General features: G+C 37.5%; 3 protein-coding genes and 1 long non-coding RNA gene across 6 annotated transcripts; all 4 read left to right on the plus strand.

Moving 5' to 3' along the window:
• The first annotated feature begins 953 nt into the window (after positions 1-953).
• Positions 954-5,289, plus strand: LOC131255576 (uncharacterized). Its single transcript, XR_009176180.1, has 3 exons — positions 954-1,075; positions 4,241-4,302; positions 5,214-5,289. It is a non-coding gene; the product is annotated as an uncharacterized LOC131255576 (long non-coding RNA).
• Positions 5,290-7,266: 1,977 nt separating this feature from the next.
• On the plus strand, positions 7,267-9,475 carry LOC131255060 (uncharacterized). The gene is made up of 4 exons (XM_058255757.1): positions 7,267-7,710; positions 8,264-8,501; positions 8,709-9,355; positions 9,440-9,475. Exons 1-4 carry the CDS (start codon positions 7,267-7,269, stop codon positions 9,473-9,475), a joined length of 1,365 nt encoding a protein of 454 aa, XP_058111740.1.
• Positions 9,476-9,484: 9 nt separating this feature from the next.
• On the plus strand, positions 9,485-11,564 carry LOC131255574 (uncharacterized). Of its 2 annotated transcripts, XM_058256324.1 has the most exons (5): positions 9,485-9,713; positions 10,020-10,070; positions 10,630-11,180; positions 11,292-11,396; positions 11,490-11,564. In XM_058256324.1, the coding sequence occupies exons 1-4, from the start codon at positions 9,662-9,664 to the stop codon at positions 11,379-11,381; spliced, it is 744 nt and encodes a 247-aa protein (XP_058112307.1). In that variant the 5' UTR covers positions 9,485-9,661; the 3' UTR covers positions 11,382-11,396; positions 11,490-11,564. The 2 variants fall into 2 exon arrangements, with proteins under 2 accessions (XP_058112307.1, XP_058112306.1); XM_058256323.1 differs by having other exon boundaries at positions 11,292-11,558.
• Positions 11,565-11,659: 95 nt separating this feature from the next.
• Positions 11,660-13,431, plus strand: LOC131256406 (uncharacterized). 2 transcript variants are annotated; one of them, XM_058257319.1, is made up of 5 exons: positions 11,660-11,908; positions 12,002-12,211; positions 12,628-12,682; positions 12,760-12,823; positions 12,897-13,431. In XM_058257319.1, exons 1-4 carry the CDS (start codon positions 11,789-11,791, stop codon positions 12,792-12,794), a joined length of 420 nt encoding a protein of 139 aa, XP_058113302.1. In that variant the 5' UTR covers positions 11,660-11,788; the 3' UTR covers positions 12,795-12,823; positions 12,897-13,431. The 2 variants fall into 2 exon arrangements, with proteins under 2 accessions (XP_058113302.1, XP_058113301.1); XM_058257318.1 differs by lacking the exons at positions 12,760-12,823; positions 12,897-13,431 and having other exon boundaries at positions 12,628-12,735.
• Positions 13,432-15,934: the final 2,503 nt, after the last annotated feature.

Genomic DNA, 15,934 nt, shown 5'->3' on the forward strand with positions numbered 1-15,934 from the left:
TCTTTTTGCCATTTTCATCGAGCGGGTCCCTCTCAGAGCTCTCTTTTTGCCATTTTCATCGAGCTTTCATCGAGCGGGTCCCTCTCAGAGCTCTCTTTTTGCCATTTTCATTGAGCGGGTCCCTCTCAGAGCTCTCTTTTTGCCATTTTCATCGAGTGGGTCCCTCTTAGAGCTGCTTGCGTTTCTATCTTCCAAATGTGATCCGAATCTCAACAATGGAAGCGTTAGATCAAAGATTGAAGATCTAAACTGGGATTCGTGCGGGAGTTGCCGGGAGATTCACGAACTGATGCGATTCCCGTGTAGGTTTTTGCTTTTCACCCATGGACTTCTTTGATAGGTTTCTAATTTCATCAGGAAGTGGGCTTCCTGACATGGAGGGCTTGTGTTTGAGCTTGTTGGCTGTATTTCTAGTTTAGTGTAGTCTTTTCTCTTTTCAGTTGCTTTTGTTTTTTGTTTTTTGTTGCCTTTTGGCTGTTGTCTAATAAAATCGTCACCTTTCAAAAAAAAAAAAAAAACTGTCATGTGGGCCAGAATGTTAGAAAGTAGCAGACAGCGTAGAAAAACTTGCCAAGTTTTTTTTTCCCTGTGACTTTCCATTTGTTTCATAAACTGTGGCCCACATGATCAATCTAGTAGCCTTGAATTTGGGTGAGGGCATCATATCTTGTGGGATCCACCTGATGGTCAACTTGAAATTGGGTGATGCACATATACATCGAAAGCAGGCTGTTGGTTGGCCCCTTTTAACCGTCCACTGTCTTGTACACATGCTGCTTGATGATCAGCAGGCAAAAATATGAGCTACTAAACATTCATCATGGGGCCGGCATGATGAATAGCGTGGAACTACATGTAGGTGTTGTTGTAGGCATGGGTGGGATAGTTGTGCATATGCCAATCTGCGGCTAGGAATATTTATCCTCAATGACCTGACTTGAGAAACCTGATTAATGTGTTGGTGTTATTTTATTTTGGTTTGCAGGTGAATCTTGCCTTCTGCTAAACTGGTGAACCCTGAACTTGTGGCGCGGTCAGAACCAGTTGCTGAGTTGCTTGATTTGGATCTGAAAGAGTAAGTGACTTCACTTGTGCTCCTAAATAGTGTTGCTAGCCTTTTGGTGCCATGTACAAAGCAATTTAAATTGCTAAAACCTTCAGAATCTCTCTCAACTTGTTTACCCAGAGGCCAGAGCTTCTATGTGAATAACCAAAACTCTGTGACCTCACCTTTTTGCACCATTGTTTACTTTACTTTTGATTTGATGGAACATGGGCTTTTCCATCTTTGGAAAATTGGGTCTCTCTGTAGATGTGGTTGCAACTAGTGAAGTCAGTATTTTGTTGGCATTGGATCCCTCAAAGAATTTGCACAGAGAATCAATTCAGTAGCAGGCAAGCATAGGAGCTTAAGATCGTGACATTTCATTGAGCTGGTTACGTTCTGTCATCACTTATTGCTGTGTCCAGCATTTGGTATATTTGCATTCTGTGAATAGATTCCGGCGCCGATGCTGTAATTCACTAGTATGCAGCCAAGTTTGCTATCATTAGCTAAATATAGCTGTGAGGTTTGTTGAATGAGGAAAATATGCAGGCCTCACCATGGATGGCCCATGGGATAAAAATCCGTACAGATTGGGAGATCCTAGAACTATGTTATTTGGCCCTTTTTGTGGTTGAATGTGAAGGATAGTAGTAATTCTTTCTTGACTGCCTATTTATTGGCACCTACCCCAAGGGTTGGGATTTCTCCAATCTGGGAGATTTGCTGAATGGGGCATCCATAGTGCAGCCCCTGATTTCGACTATTGGGATCAATGAACTAGGGACCACATTTTAGCACTCCTACAATCTGAAAACTTGAAACAGTTTTGCAACACTCGGCCTGCCACTTCAAAAATGTTGTAATCTTAATGTTGTTTCAACCATGTGTCTTTTCCTTTGGGATTAGATTGCTACAGTATGAGGATTTATTAGATGTTAAATGCCGAATACGGAATTAGTTATTCAACCTTTAATCACCACACACATGGTAGGCATATAAAAGATTCTGAATCTTGACTGTTCATCTTTTTTAGAATATGTGTAAATTTATTTTTATTTTTATTTTTTTGAGTAGGCAACAACATAGCCATTAGCTAGAGCATGGCATTTGTGTAGGAAGGTGGACAACCATGGAAAAGAAAATGATTTCCCTTGATATGACAGTTTCCCCATTTGGGAAACCAAAAAAAAGGGGGTAATCAATTTTGTTTCCTAGATTTTCTAAAAAAAAATGAGTAAAATCATTTCCACACACAAGCGAAAAAAGAAAAAAAGAAACCATTAAATGTAGATTTTCAAATGTCATATTGACTTAGAGAAACATCAAGGAAACATAGAAAAAATGGTGGAATTTTTCAATGATAGTTTAGGAGATGCTAACATACACATTTGCATATTTAAGAGTCGAATAATAGCAAAAAATAAGTAAATTTGTATATTTAGGGATCAAATGATAAATTTCCCTTTAATGGGGGGAGTAAAAGCATGCGTCTTTGATTCGAGGAAACATTGGGGAAACATGGGAAAATTGGTGGATCCATCCATACATCCAACGATGCATGCACATGCATAGATACAAACACACATTCATGATCAATCCATCCATCCATACAATCATTCATGCATGCATGCATACATACAATGACACATACATATATATACACATGCATGATCCATTCATCCATGCATACACACATACACACATCTATACACATGCATGATCCATTCTTTTCTATGGTTAGCATGAATTTTATTTAAAGAAAAAGAAGAAAAATATCATACAACATCCATCAAGTAAATGGAGAAGAATGCCTAGATGAACATAGTTGAGATGCACCTTATTTTGCTACCCTATTTGCCTGATCATTAGCCTCCCAGGGAATGAGGTTAAATTTGGTGCTTACCTAAGCTAACAATTCTCTAATCTGCTTTGGCTGTTCTTCTTTTTTCTTTCATGCCAAGGAAATTGCACTCCTTGAATCACCTTCTACAATCAGTTGATGGTTCTCAATCATTCTCCTGATGTGTTTAACGAATTATCCTTTCTGTTCAACATATTAGTAGAGTTTGACTCTTTTCTTGGCAAAAAAAATTTCTGCTAACAAAACTTCTAGAAATATAACTTTCCAGTGTTAAAGAGAGGGCAACTTGGACGACCAAGCCGCTTTTTTTTCTTTGGGTTCAAATAAGAACCCACATTGAGTTACAAAAAGGAAAAAAGGTAAATCAAGAAAGGAAAATGCAAATATGGTACCCAAAAACCTTTAGGGGTTATAATTATTCTTCGACATCATGGTTTTGTTTGATACTTGGAAATTGTAACAAGGTTTTCCTAATATCTGTTCACATGTTAACACAGACAGCTCTCCTTTTTTTTGGTATATGGTACACATGTATTTGATTATTTCCATTTAACATTCGTCAATAATAAGACTTGGATGATTTGTTAAGTGGACAATTTGAGTTCATCTTTTAACATTTCCATACAAAACAACCAAACAATGGAATTAGTATTGGAAACTGTTAAATGTAAATTTTCACTTGTTATATAATTTGAGTTGACCTTTTGACACTTTCATAGAAAACAACCAAACAATGAAATTATTGATAGATTTTGCAATTTTCTATTTCTTGAAGATTTCATAAGGGTTTTCAACATCCATATTTTGAATTCTCTCTACCCAAACAGGTTTGGATAAACCAGTTTTCCCCAGTTGGTATTTAAAATTTTACTTCCTTTTGGAAGGCTGACTTGGGTCCCCTGGGGTCTTTTCCACAGTAGAGGTTTTCAAATCATTGTACCAACAACATGTGATCTTAGAAAAGGCTAGTTTGCCCTTTCCATTTTCCTTCATTAAAGTCCATGTGCATTGGTTGAAACTAAAAGGGAAATGCTTTACTAGAGGGATTCATCCAAACTTTCTCATTGGGTAGGATGGTAAAAGGGAAAAATATCAATGGACCTCATTTAAATGCATGGTTCTTAAATCATAGAGGGACTTTTTGACATCAAATCTTATTTCAATCATGACATGTACATTTATATTGCCGAAAAACAAGTTCATTCAAGAAATTCATGCTAAGGGAAAGAACCCTTCCTCCAAGAGTATTACATCCTATTTTTGTTTGAGGCCTTTTGTTTTAAGGTGTCTAAGATGTAGTGGTTTTCTTTTTTATTTTTTATTTTTTACAGGGGTTGTCGGCTGGATTGCTTAGGCAAGCTACATACACAATAGCACGACTTGGGTCATTTAGGTGAAGCTCTTACACATGAAGTACAAATATGTTAGATTGTGTATGGTGTTTTTAAGATAAATATGTTTTCTGTACTTATTTATAGTTATGCTTCAAAAACTGTTGAAATAATTGATTGTGTTTCATTATAACCCATTTCTTCTTAGATGTTCCATTATGATACAATTACAATTAGTATTTATGCCACCTAGTGGTATACAATGTATCCCCCTCGTTTAGGAATTTGTATTGAACCAGTATATTCATTTAACTGAAAATGCTTGTTTTTTTTATGGATTCCTCAATTGTCCCATTTTGGACAGTTCGGTACCATACCATGTACTTAGGTTGTCATCATTTTCAGTTTACATGTAGTTGGAAATTTGGTAGTGTCTTCCTATATTTTCTCCGGATATGTGGTTCTTTACTAATCAGTTTTCTCTATCCATGTGTAATGGATTACAGGTGGCAACTAGTTAGTATTGAATTTTACATATATCTGGAGAATATGGGGAGGTGTTGCCGAAATTTAGACTCGCATGTAAACTGTATGAGGATAGTACATGGTATGTTACCAAATGGGATAGAGACAATTAGCACCTGTAAATAGAGACAATTAGCTCGTATAGGTAGAAGCGAGTATGATAAGCAATTTATTGATATTCACAAAAAGATAGGGAGAGTGCAAACTTCTTTTCTAACTTGAGAAGATAACAGAAATATATATTTTTTTACTCAATGCCCTTATGACTAGTATTTATTCTATGATTGTATTTCCTTTAGCTACAAAAAGAAACCATCCCTACCATTTCTCTTCTTTACCAGGTTGGTTGATCTCGCCAATTTCTAACCTGTGTGTCAAAGGTTCGAGTCTTGGTGCTAACTTCTTTAAAAAAAAGAAATCATCCCTAATTCTTTTCTTTTTAGTGTAGTGGTCAACTTATTTCAAATATTAATGATGCATTTTGACAACGTAATGGATTCTGTGGTGCATTAAATGCTTCCATAGAATGTTAAATGCCATTTTAATCAAATCAACCATATATCTGTGATGTTTTGATATAGCTTGAATTGAAAGATGGTGCTTGTTTTGTTTCAAGAATATAATCTTATTTGTTAGACGTTCACTTCTCTTGCTGTAGATAAGAACTTGCTTCATCAGGTATAATTTGTATTAATTCAACTTGTAACTCCTCAGAACCCGCTCTGCTGTAAGATATTACAGTGTATGACGGTTCCCAGTAGGTTAAGTTGTAAGTTGTTACATAAAGTTGGTTGGATATCTTTTATTTTTATAAATGTTGTCAATAGTTAGTTGGATGATGAATTAGGTGTATAAATGTGTACTTACCTACTGTCTTGCTTAATTTATATTTATATTTCTTCATTTATATTCTTTTGTATTAATTCAACTTGTAACTCCTCAGAACCCGCTCTGCCGTAAGATATTACGGTGCATGACGGTTCCCAGTAGGTTAAGTTGCAAGTTGTTACATAAAGTTGGTTAAATATCTTTTATTTTTATAAATGTTGTCAATAGTTAGTTGGATGATGAATTAGGTGTATAAATGTGTGCCTACCTACAGGTGATATCCAATGGACTCTAGGGAGTGGAGTACTCTACATTACCCGGACCCACAATTTATAGATGGTATGATGAGCTTTGTGAAGTTCGTAAAAGAACATCTTCCTGGTAGAGAAACAATTCATTGTCCATGTACCAGATGCAGATGTTTACGTTTACCCTGCACAATCGATGATGTGGTGATAGATCTGATTAAATATGGATTTAATCCAACATATAGGGTGTGGAACATGCACAGTGAGCCTGAATCACCCAAGTGTACCGAACGCACTTCTCACCAGTATCATAGTGTGGCAGACATAAATAACATTGTCAATGCAGTTGTTGAAGACCTCGGTTGTAATAACCTTGACCAAGTTATTCAAGATGAACCCAATGTAGCCCTCGAAGCTGAAGACATTGTTGGAGATGCTTCAACCAATGAGTTTGAAGCAAATGTACGAGATGCGATGACTGAGCTCTATCCTGGTTGTCACAATTTCACTGTGCTAACTTTCATTGTACAACTTTTTAAATTAAAGGTGAACCATGGATGGAGTGAACAAAACTTTACGGCTCTTCTTCAACTACTCCAGAATGTCTTGCCATCCGGTAATAAGACCCCAACTAATACCTACCAAGCGAAGAAGATCATTACAAAGTTGGGTCTTGATTACCAGAAGATTCATGCATGTCCAAATGACTGCATGTTATACTAGAGAGAGTATGAGACGAAGATGAGTTGTCCAAACTGTGGTACTTCTAGGTACAAGACAGATCTTGATTCGAAGTTGAAACGAGCTCAAGTACCTGTGAAGGTGTTCAAGTATTTCCATTAACACCAAGGCTACAAAGAATGTACATTGTGCCATGGGTGGCAAAGGAAGTGACCTAGCACTCAATCGGAAAAATGCAAAGTGAAAAGATAGGGCATCCGGTGGACTCTAGCACATGGAAGTTTCTTGACAACAAGTATAAGGATTTTTCAACAGAGTCTCGCAATGTTCGATTGGGTCTAGCTACAGATGGGTTTAACCCCTTTGGCACTTTTAGCACGTCCTACAATTCCTGGTCTGTTATGTGTATAACGTATAACCTTCCACCAAAGTTATGTATGAAACCGCAGTTTATTATACTCACTTTGCTCATTGAGGGACTACGAGAGCTCGAGAAGGATATTGATGTTTATTTGGAGCCATTGATTGCTGAGTTACAAGACTTGTGGCGGAAAGGGATCACGCCATTTGACGCATATCATAGAAACATGTTCAACATGCGTGTCATCCCTGGTGTGGACAATTCATGACTTTCCTGCATATGGTAATGTTTCTGGTTGTAGGACTAAGGGTAAGTATGGTTGTCCTGCATGTGGTCCCCACACAGATTCCTTACGATTACACCATGGAAAGAAACACGTTTATATGGGTCACAGACGGTGGTTGCCTCTAAACGAGAAGGCCAGAAAAGATACAAGTGCAGGAACCTTCAATAAGAAGGGGGAGTTGCGACCACAACCGATTCGTCTGACTGGGATTGAGGTGGAAAGCATCGTTTCGAAACTAAATGTGCAGTGGGGCAAGATCGGAAAGAGGAAACAAAGTGGTACAGGAGGACGGGAACAAAATGATGATGCAGAATCAACATGCTTCTTGAAGCGATCCATATTATACGATCTGGAGTACTGGAAGGATATTCCCGTACGCCATAACCTTGATGTTATGCACATTGAGAAGAATGTATGTGAAATCCTTATTGCACTAATGTTGAACACAACGGGCAAAACCAAGGATGACGCTAACGCACGCAGAGACTTGAAGCGGCTAGGAATTAAGAAGCGTTTATGGTTAGAAAATACTGATGGCAAAGTGATTCAAAAATGAGGTCCTTTCTTCCTTCGAAAAGAAAAAAAAACATTTCATCCAGACTTTACGTGAACTTCGTGTTCCGGTTGGTTTTAGTGGGAATTGGAAGAACATCATAAAGGAAGATAGTGTTGATTTAAAGGGAATGAAGTCTCATGATTACCACGTATTGATGCAACATCTGCTTCCAATTTTGATCCAACATGCATTCAAGGATAATAAGCCTATGCGCACTATAATTAGAAGCTTCAGTACATTTTTCAATGCCCTATGCTCGCGAATCATAGATATTGAAATGTTAATGGCTCTCGAGAAGGGCATGGCTAGGACTTTATGTGAGCTCAAGATTACATGTCCTCCTTCAATTTTTGTTGTGATGATGCATCTGCCTATCCACTTGGCTTACGAGGGTCGCGTATGTGGTCCTGTCTACTATCGATGGATGTATCCATTCGAAAGGTATAATATGATTTTAATATGAATAAACCGATCCAACATCTGCAATTACATTTTCTAATGTGTTATTAACTCTTTTATGTTCATGAAAACGTTTAAGGCGTACGTCCGCAATATGACACGACCTGAAGGTTGTATAGCAGAACGATACATTCAAGAGGAGACACTTATATACTGCAACCAGTATATAGGGAAAAATAACACGAGCCTCTTGGAGAAATTGGAAAAGCGGCTAGACGGATCAATTTCATTCATGCCGAAGTTACAAGATATTGTTGACGACTTCGATGTTGACGTGGTTGGCCCAGTTGGCCCTGGTCAAAGTGTCGTTTTAGAAGGTATTGAGTACGAACAGGCTCGCACCTGGGTACTGAAGAGTCATCCTAACTATGAGACATGGCAAGGGTACAAATTGGACTTAGCTTGTATGTATGTCTTTTTTTTCTTTTTCTTTTTTTTTTTAAATTTCAAATTTGATTCAACAACATTGTAACAACATTTATGAAAAAAATTGTCAATTTTGTAACAACCTTCTTAACTTGTAGGAGATGTAAATTTCTTAAAGCAACGCAATATAGTTGTTGGGACTAGGACTAAGGTGGCGAGTGATGATGAGTTCATACCTTGGTTGAAGAAACAGCTAGACTTGAGTGAATCAAGTAATGAAGTCTTCAGAGATATAGTTAGGGGACCAAAGGCTTTTGCGATGCAGTACAATAAATATTGTATTAATGGTTTCCTCTTCGTCACCAAGGAATACGAAGAGAATAAAATGAACCAGAATAGCGGTGTTAGCACAGAAAGTATGACCACCTTCCGATCTAGTGCTAAGGATAAGAATCCAGTGGATGAATCTGTACCTTATTACGGAGTCCTCCGCAAAATCATCCAACTGGAGTACCGAGAAGGGTACAAGCCAGTTCTACTAAAGTGCGATTGGGTGAAGGTGACGCACCAAGGTGTTTCTTTAGATGCGGTAGGGAATTTGAGATTGGTGAATTTGTCTAATCTTCTCAGTTCAGACCAAGTGGGTGATGAGCCATTTATTCTTGCGGAGCATGCCGTGCAAGTTTTTTATTCTAGAGATCCAAAAAATCCTAATTGGCATGTGGTCTTGGAGGTTCCAAGAAAGATTTTCGTTGAAGATGAGACAAGCATTTTATCAGAAACACGGGTTGTAATTGAGGCTGAAGTAGGACCTGATCTCACCGAAGTAGACATGGGTGGCGAGTTGTTATTCAATGACATTGAAGATATTTGTGTGGTTGTTGAAAAGAAAATGAAAAGAAAGAGAGCAGGGAAAAAATCCTGATTTGTTGGTTATATTATGCATGTAACGAAATGATTTTGATTTATGCCCTTTTTGATTTTTCCATTATCATATTAATGTGATAGAAAAAATTTATGAATTAATTTACTCGTCTCTTTATTATACTTGGTACTTTGCTATTTGGATAGAAAATTTTATAGTAATTACGTTACAAATTAGATCTTGAAGATGGATCTAGAGGCAGAGCCGCTCGGGGATGCATCCTATAAAGATGCCAGGGGTAATAACATAGCTCTCGTTATCTGTTTAGATTTAACATTTCTTTTAAAATGATCTTTCACTTAGAGGCACTGTCATTGGGCGCAGAGTCGCTAGGGGATGCAGCCCCTGAAAATGCTAGAGGTAATAAGATAGCCTTTCGTAATTGTTTAGATTTAAAATTTCTTCTATATCGGCGATGATGAAACATGTGTGTAGCTATTTTTCTTTTTATGCCAGGGGTAATAACATAGCTCTCGTTAGCTATTTAGATTTAACAATTCTTTTAAAATGATCTTTCACTCAGAGGCAGAGTCATTCGGCGCAGAGCCGCTAGGGGATGCAGCCCCTGCAGATGCAGACCCTGAAGATGCTAGAGGTAATAAGATAGCTTTCCTTAATTGTCTAGATTTAAAATATCTTTTATATTGGCAATGATGAAACATGTGTAGCTATTTTTCTTTTTATGCCAGGGGTAATAACATAGCTCTCGTTAGCTGTTTAGATTTAACATTTCTTTTAAAATAATCTTTCACTCAGAGGCAGAGTCATTCGGCGCAGAGCCGCTAGGGGATGCAGCCCCTGCAGATGTAGACCCTGAAGATGTTAAAGGTAATAAGATAGCTTTCCTTAATTGTCTAGATTTAAAATATCTTTTATAATGGTGATGATGAAACATGTGTAGCTATTTTTCTTTTTATGCCAGGGGTAATAACATAGCTCTCATTAGCTGTTTAGATTTAACATTTCTTTTAAAATGATCTTTCACTCAGAGGCAGAGGCATTCGGCGCAGAGCTGCTAGGGGATGCAGCCCCTGCAGTTGCAGACCCTAAAGATGCTAGAGGTAATAAGATAACTTTCCTTAATTGTCTAGATTTTAAATATCTTTTATATTGGCGATGATGAAACATGTGTAGCTATTTTTCTTTTTATGCAGGCAGGTCGTCATCTTCATCGTCTAAGAAGAGAGGTCCTACCCGAGGTTCAGAATTACTTGAGAGGACTTCAGTGAAAAGGGTCATTGGGATTAATGAATTTGGGCAACCGAATATAGGGGATGCAAATCAGATCGCATTCAATTCAAGCATTGGTGTTCTCACCCGTGCACACATTCCGATCACCTACACAGACTTTCGGTTGGTGCCTCCACAATACATTCAGAGGGTCAGTGATATCCTGGCATGTTGTTATGAATTTCAAGATAACCAAGAAGCGTGGTCACCATACATTCGTGATCGCTGTAAGGCTGCTTGGAGAAATTTCAAGAACACTTTGCATGCAAAGTATATTAAGGACAAGGATCCTGCAGTTGTGAAATCTTATCCTGCCCCTATTGGTGTCCCTATTGAGGATTGGATGATCTTCGTGGATTATTGCAATACTGATAAATTCAAGGAATCAAGTGTAAGAAATGCATCCAATCGGGCCAAACAAGTTGGCCCTTCTACACTTGGTCGGCGTAGCATGGCTACCACACGTCATGAGATGGTACATGTCCTAAAATAACAAATTTCTACTTTATTTATGATGATTATTTCAATTTATTAGTCGTTTAATTCCATTATTTATGTGTTTTGGCATGGATGTTATGGGGAAAAGGCAATTGAGAGGAATCTTACTACTGATGCCGAGGTTGGTAGGGCTGAGGTGTACATCCGAGCCCATATAACAAAGGATACCAAAGTGTAGTTTCCAGAAACCTTTGTAAGTGCAACCCTCGTACATCCTTTCATTATCCATGTGAATTTTAAATGCTTCTTTCCCGCACTATAATTTTTCTTTTGGATGTTGTCATAGGAAAAAATAAAATCGATTCAAAGTAGTAATCCCGCATCTCGGATGACCAGTGTAGATGATGCCCTTACACAGGCATATATGCATGTCCTTCAAATACTTGAGTTTATTTAGACTTATGCATTCTCTGATAAATCTAATTGCAATTCTGTTTACAGTCAATTGAGAGTGATAGTAGAGGGCGCATGCGGGGGATAGGTGGAAATGTAGGCAAGATTACATTGAAGAAGACAATGCCTATTGTACATAAGCTCGGTGTGGTGTCGTGAGAACGAGATAATTTGGTAGATAAATTAGATGAAATGCAGAAAAGCCTAGGAGATCTCCACCAGAAGTTTCAATGCTTTGTAGATAAGCAAGGGGAACAAGGGGATGTGGCTCCACCGATAATTCCTCCATTTAAATCTAGTCATGCATCATCGGTATGTATGCGTTTCTCTAATACTAATTTAAGCTTATGATTATATGCCCTTCCATTTAAAAATACTAACGACATGTTATATGTGTACATGTAGCCTGATTTGGTAAATCTTGGCAAGAGATGCGATCTCTGTGATTGGAAGAAACGGGTAATTGCTCGTGGTGAGGTGCATGCAGTGGATCCAAAAACCAGTGTCCATGGAGCAGAAATGGGCGATGGAAATTTTAGTGTTGTCCTGATGGAGATTATAGCTCCGCAATCAGAGCTATGGAAGGAAGATGGTTATCATGATACGCTTGGAGAGGTCGATGTAGGAGGATTTGTCGTATGGCCCAAGCTATTTCTAACCATCTATCCGTGATGTTTATGAATATTAGACATTACAATAACTAACACAATTAACTTTTGTTTTTAAACTATACAGTAACATAGACTGATGCATGCATATTATGGAATCGAATGAATTTAACACTCACTTCAGATTACACCCACATATATTGAATGGAATGGATTTAACACCCACATTTATACATTGATATATTTGGTTGGCATTTCAATTTTCAGCCTCCATTTGAGGAATTGAAAGATTTGTAATAATTTTCACTTCTTTAAGTGTAATTTGCACTTGAGAGAGAGAGAGAGAGAGAGAGAGAGAGAGAGAGAAGTGTAGGGAATTTTCATCATCCATGGCAGCTGTTGCAGAGAATGCGCCACCAGCAGGTGTACAGAAATTACACCTCAAACAGAGTATCATCTGCTGTAAGTTACTTCAAGGGTAAATGGTTTTACTCTGGCTATCTTAAAATCATTTAAATAGCAAGATGCTAATGCTAGAGGTACTCTTATTTGCAGGATCTGGTTTTGAGTGTTGCAGGATCATCTGCTAAAGTTGCACTGGCTGGTTCTCACCCCAAAGGTATTATTACATTTTTTTGATGCCTCGATTGCTAAGTACACATTAGGGATTGATCTAGTTTCCGTTGTTGCAGGTTGGTGTAGGTGTCACTTCAGGGGGAGTTAACCAGATAAGTTTATATTTTTCTTTTTGGTTGCATTTGAGTGTCTAATTACCTGCTTGCCTTTTTTCTTTTCTTCTTTCTTTCTTTCTTTTAATTGTAATTCTCTTTAAATGTTTTAGATCAATAAGGGATGTCCCTGTATTCAAGGAACGGTTTCAACATGACAATGAAGGTAAACTTAACTCTAAATATCACCTTTATATTCAGAATTTGTGCTCTTTATTGTCTGTTTTTGAATTATAATTTTTTATATAATTGACACCTTTTATCTCGAAATATGATCTATGAAGTAAGATATGAACGCAATCCTTATCAAAATCCACACCTAGGGGAGCACAAATAAGAGGATTGATCTTAACAGTATGGTTGTCATGCACATAGACAGAAAATGCTTGCAAAGAATGTTTATGAGTACTTGGTAATTTTGGAGTCCTTCTTGGTTAGGGTTTGGGCTGAAAGTACAAGTGTTGGAGCCGACGCTTTCGGAGTCCGAACTCATTCTTTTGAAGAATAGAAAAATGGGAAAATTAGTAAATATGGATTTTTCTTGTTAAGAAGAAAATGGAAGATGGATTGAAGTGGCCGCGTGAGATTTGAAAATAGCGAGTGCAGTTTGCTTTGAAAATGATGTTTCACATGCGTGGCGTGCGTGTCCATGAGATGTGTTTGTGTCCAGCAGATTACTTTTAGATTGTGTTTGTGTTTGTGTTTGTGTCCAGCAGATTACTTTCTTATTGTTTTTAGCACAGATCTACTGTTGTAGGCCTCTCTCTCATTTGATGATTGTAATCTATACCATGTGCAATTCAAATGGTAGTGGGCTATTACAAAATGTGTTGCATGAGGTTCCTAGAACTATGGTGACCTTTTGTCCAAGGCAGGTAATGTCTATCTATGCCATCCAATTCTCAGATGAGGGGAGTGGCACATCATGAATTTTCTGTAGCATGGAGCAGTTTCCTAAGCTTATCACTAGGAGGGAGCTGGTTGATCTCCCCTTCCTGAGATTTGCTTCAGAGTTCAGACAAGGTTGGTATGTGGAACACAAGTGCAAGATCCAAGTTGTCCACCAATTGAGTACCAGCTTGCAAATGTCCTATCCTAACATTCATGCTGCTCTATTCTTGTTGACCATAACATTTGAAATAGGGAAATTTAGCAACCTGTTTTTTTTTTTTTTTTCTGCCCATCCAGTTCTCTGTATCTTGAACTCATGTCAATTTGCCATATGTGGTTGCATGAAGGAGCTTGGGTTGTACACACATTTGGGATTTGAAACACCTTGTTAGCAGAAATACTAGTTATTAACCTGCATTGAGCTATCTATTTTTTGCCGTCTCTCTTCATCACTAGAGTAATTCTACCCTTTTTTGAGTATTGAAATCCTTGTCAAGCTATTTGGGTTCCCTTTTTGCAGGTGCAACCTGGTCTTTCTGCACTTGAAGATGCAATGGAGGTAGGATATGAAGATTTCAAGGTAATCAACCCAGTTTCTCAAAAATCTACAATTTTTTAATCGTAAGATTGATGTTAGCAGAATGTTTTCCTTCAAACAAGACCAGTGTAGTTTGCTTGAGAGTTTTCAACGGCGAGAGTTTAGTCCCCATTGTGTAGTCTGCTTTATCCTTGTATTTGGCTGATTTTTGTTTTTATATCCTAAAATGATGCTAAACAATGGATGGACGGTGTGGATAGGACACATATATCATGGTGGCCACTCAAAGCTGCTTACTATTCTAGTTGGAGATGCGCCCATCTGTTTTGTTAGCTTATTTTAGGACATGGGATAAAAAATGAGCAGAATCTAATATTCAAGTGGGCTGAAAAATGTGAGGATTGAACGTCTGCTGATGAAATATTCATGAGGCTGCAGAAGTTTTGAATTAGGGTAGTATTTATGTTCTCATTTCATCTCAATGGAATTGAGGTTATGAACTGTACGTATGGCATTTAAACATCACTGTCGACGAATCCTTACTCTTGCTCGAGGTAGTCTCTCGGGAGTTTGGTTTAAGATTACTTAATCACTTCAGCTTAAAAAGTAGAAACCAAGATAAGCAGTCATGTTTGAAACAAGAGTCATCACTCATGTAAATATGCATTTCTTTTAAGACAGTGATTTGATTTTACCGAAGACAATTGAGTTACATAGGTATTTAATGTATAAGTGGCTATAGGATGAAGGAATGGCAAAATCAGTGTCGGCTTTGAGCAGAATCCTTGCCTATTCAGATAAGACATTTATATTGCATTTTGTGAATTGCCATCCCTTTCATGAGAAAAGAAAATGTATGAAAGCCCTCCTCAAAAGAAAAAAAAAAAAACTGTATTCAATACCTTTAAAAGCCATGACCAATGAAATGTGATTGTTGAATCTTGATACTTTGAGTTAAAAAAATCAAGCTTTTCTAATTATTAGCTTCCTTTTTTGGTTGATCACATTTTGATGCAACTTGGTTATCAAGGCAATGGTTAATCACATTTTGATGCAGTTTGGTTATCTGGAGCATAAATGTGAGCACGCATGGAATCAATTTCAAAATTCTTAATATCTTTTGTTTTGTTTTGTTTTTTTTTTTTTTCATATTGGCCATCTCTAGACTATTTTTTTATATGTATAGTAACTCAGTTACTGAAAAATGTAGATCTTTAGCATTGATTAGAGAAGTGCTTATATTTTGGTTTAGTGCAGCAAAGATCATGGCTTGTCTACTCACATCAAAGGAGGAAAAGATGCAGGAAAATCTAAAGCCGTTGTAGGGTTTTTACAGGTGAAATCTAAACAACAGGAGCAAACCTCAACTTCCTTTAAAATGTCTTATCATGTTCTTTAAATATTCTAAGTTGTCTTTTCAAGGGACTGAGGAGCATTTTAGATAATTTTCTGATAGTGGTCATGGACCCCACGGATGCTGTAATGATGGTTGAAATGAAAAACTGTCAACAGTCAGATGGTACAAACAGCATCAACCAACCAGGGCTCAGGATCTGAACAAAATTGCATATAC

This window comes from Magnolia sinica, chromosome 9 (genome assembly GCF_029962835.1).
Source record: "Magnolia sinica isolate HGM2019 chromosome 9, MsV1, whole genome shotgun sequence".
NCBI classification, from domain to species: domain Eukaryota; kingdom Viridiplantae; phylum Streptophyta; class Magnoliopsida; order Magnoliales; family Magnoliaceae; genus Magnolia; species Magnolia sinica.

What these genes read in the sequence shown, in the direction of transcription:
- LOC131255060 (XM_058255757.1), top strand. Translation starts at nt 7,267, where the DNA reads ATGGGTCACAGACGGTGGTTGCCTCTAAACGAGAAGGCCAGAAAAGAT. An exon ending in TAGAAAATACTGATGGCAAA is followed by an intron (nt 7,711 to 8,263) that starts GTGATTCAAAAA and finishes AAAACGTTTAAG; the next exon opens with GCGTACGTCCGCAATATGAC. An exon ending in GGGTTGTAATTGAGGCTGAA is followed by an intron (nt 9,356 to 9,439) that starts GTAGGACCTGAT and finishes GTTGTTGAAAAG; the next exon opens with AAAATGAAAAGAAAGAGAGC.
- LOC131255574 (XM_058256324.1), top strand. Translation starts at nt 9,662, where the DNA reads ATGGATCTAGAGGCAGAGCCGCTCGGGGATGCATCCTATAAAGATGCC. An exon ending in ATCCTATAAAGATGCCAGGG is followed by an intron (nt 9,714 to 10,019) that starts GTAATAACATAG and finishes CATTCGGCGCAG; the next exon opens with AGCCGCTAGGGGATGCAGCC. An exon ending in AGACCCTGAAGATGCTAGAG is followed by an intron (nt 10,071 to 10,629) that starts GTAATAAGATAG and finishes CTTTTTATGCAG; the next exon opens with GCAGGTCGTCATCTTCATCG.
- LOC131256406 (XM_058257318.1), top strand. Translation starts at nt 11,789, where the DNA reads ATGCAGAAAAGCCTAGGAGATCTCCACCAGAAGTTTCAATGCTTTGTA. An exon ending in AATCTAGTCATGCATCATCG is followed by an intron (nt 11,909 to 12,001) that starts GTATGTATGCGT and finishes GTGTACATGTAG; the next exon opens with CCTGATTTGGTAAATCTTGG. An exon ending in ATCATGATACGCTTGGAGAG is followed by an intron (nt 12,212 to 12,627) that starts GTCGATGTAGGA and finishes CGCCACCAGCAG; the next exon opens with GTGTACAGAAATTACACCTC.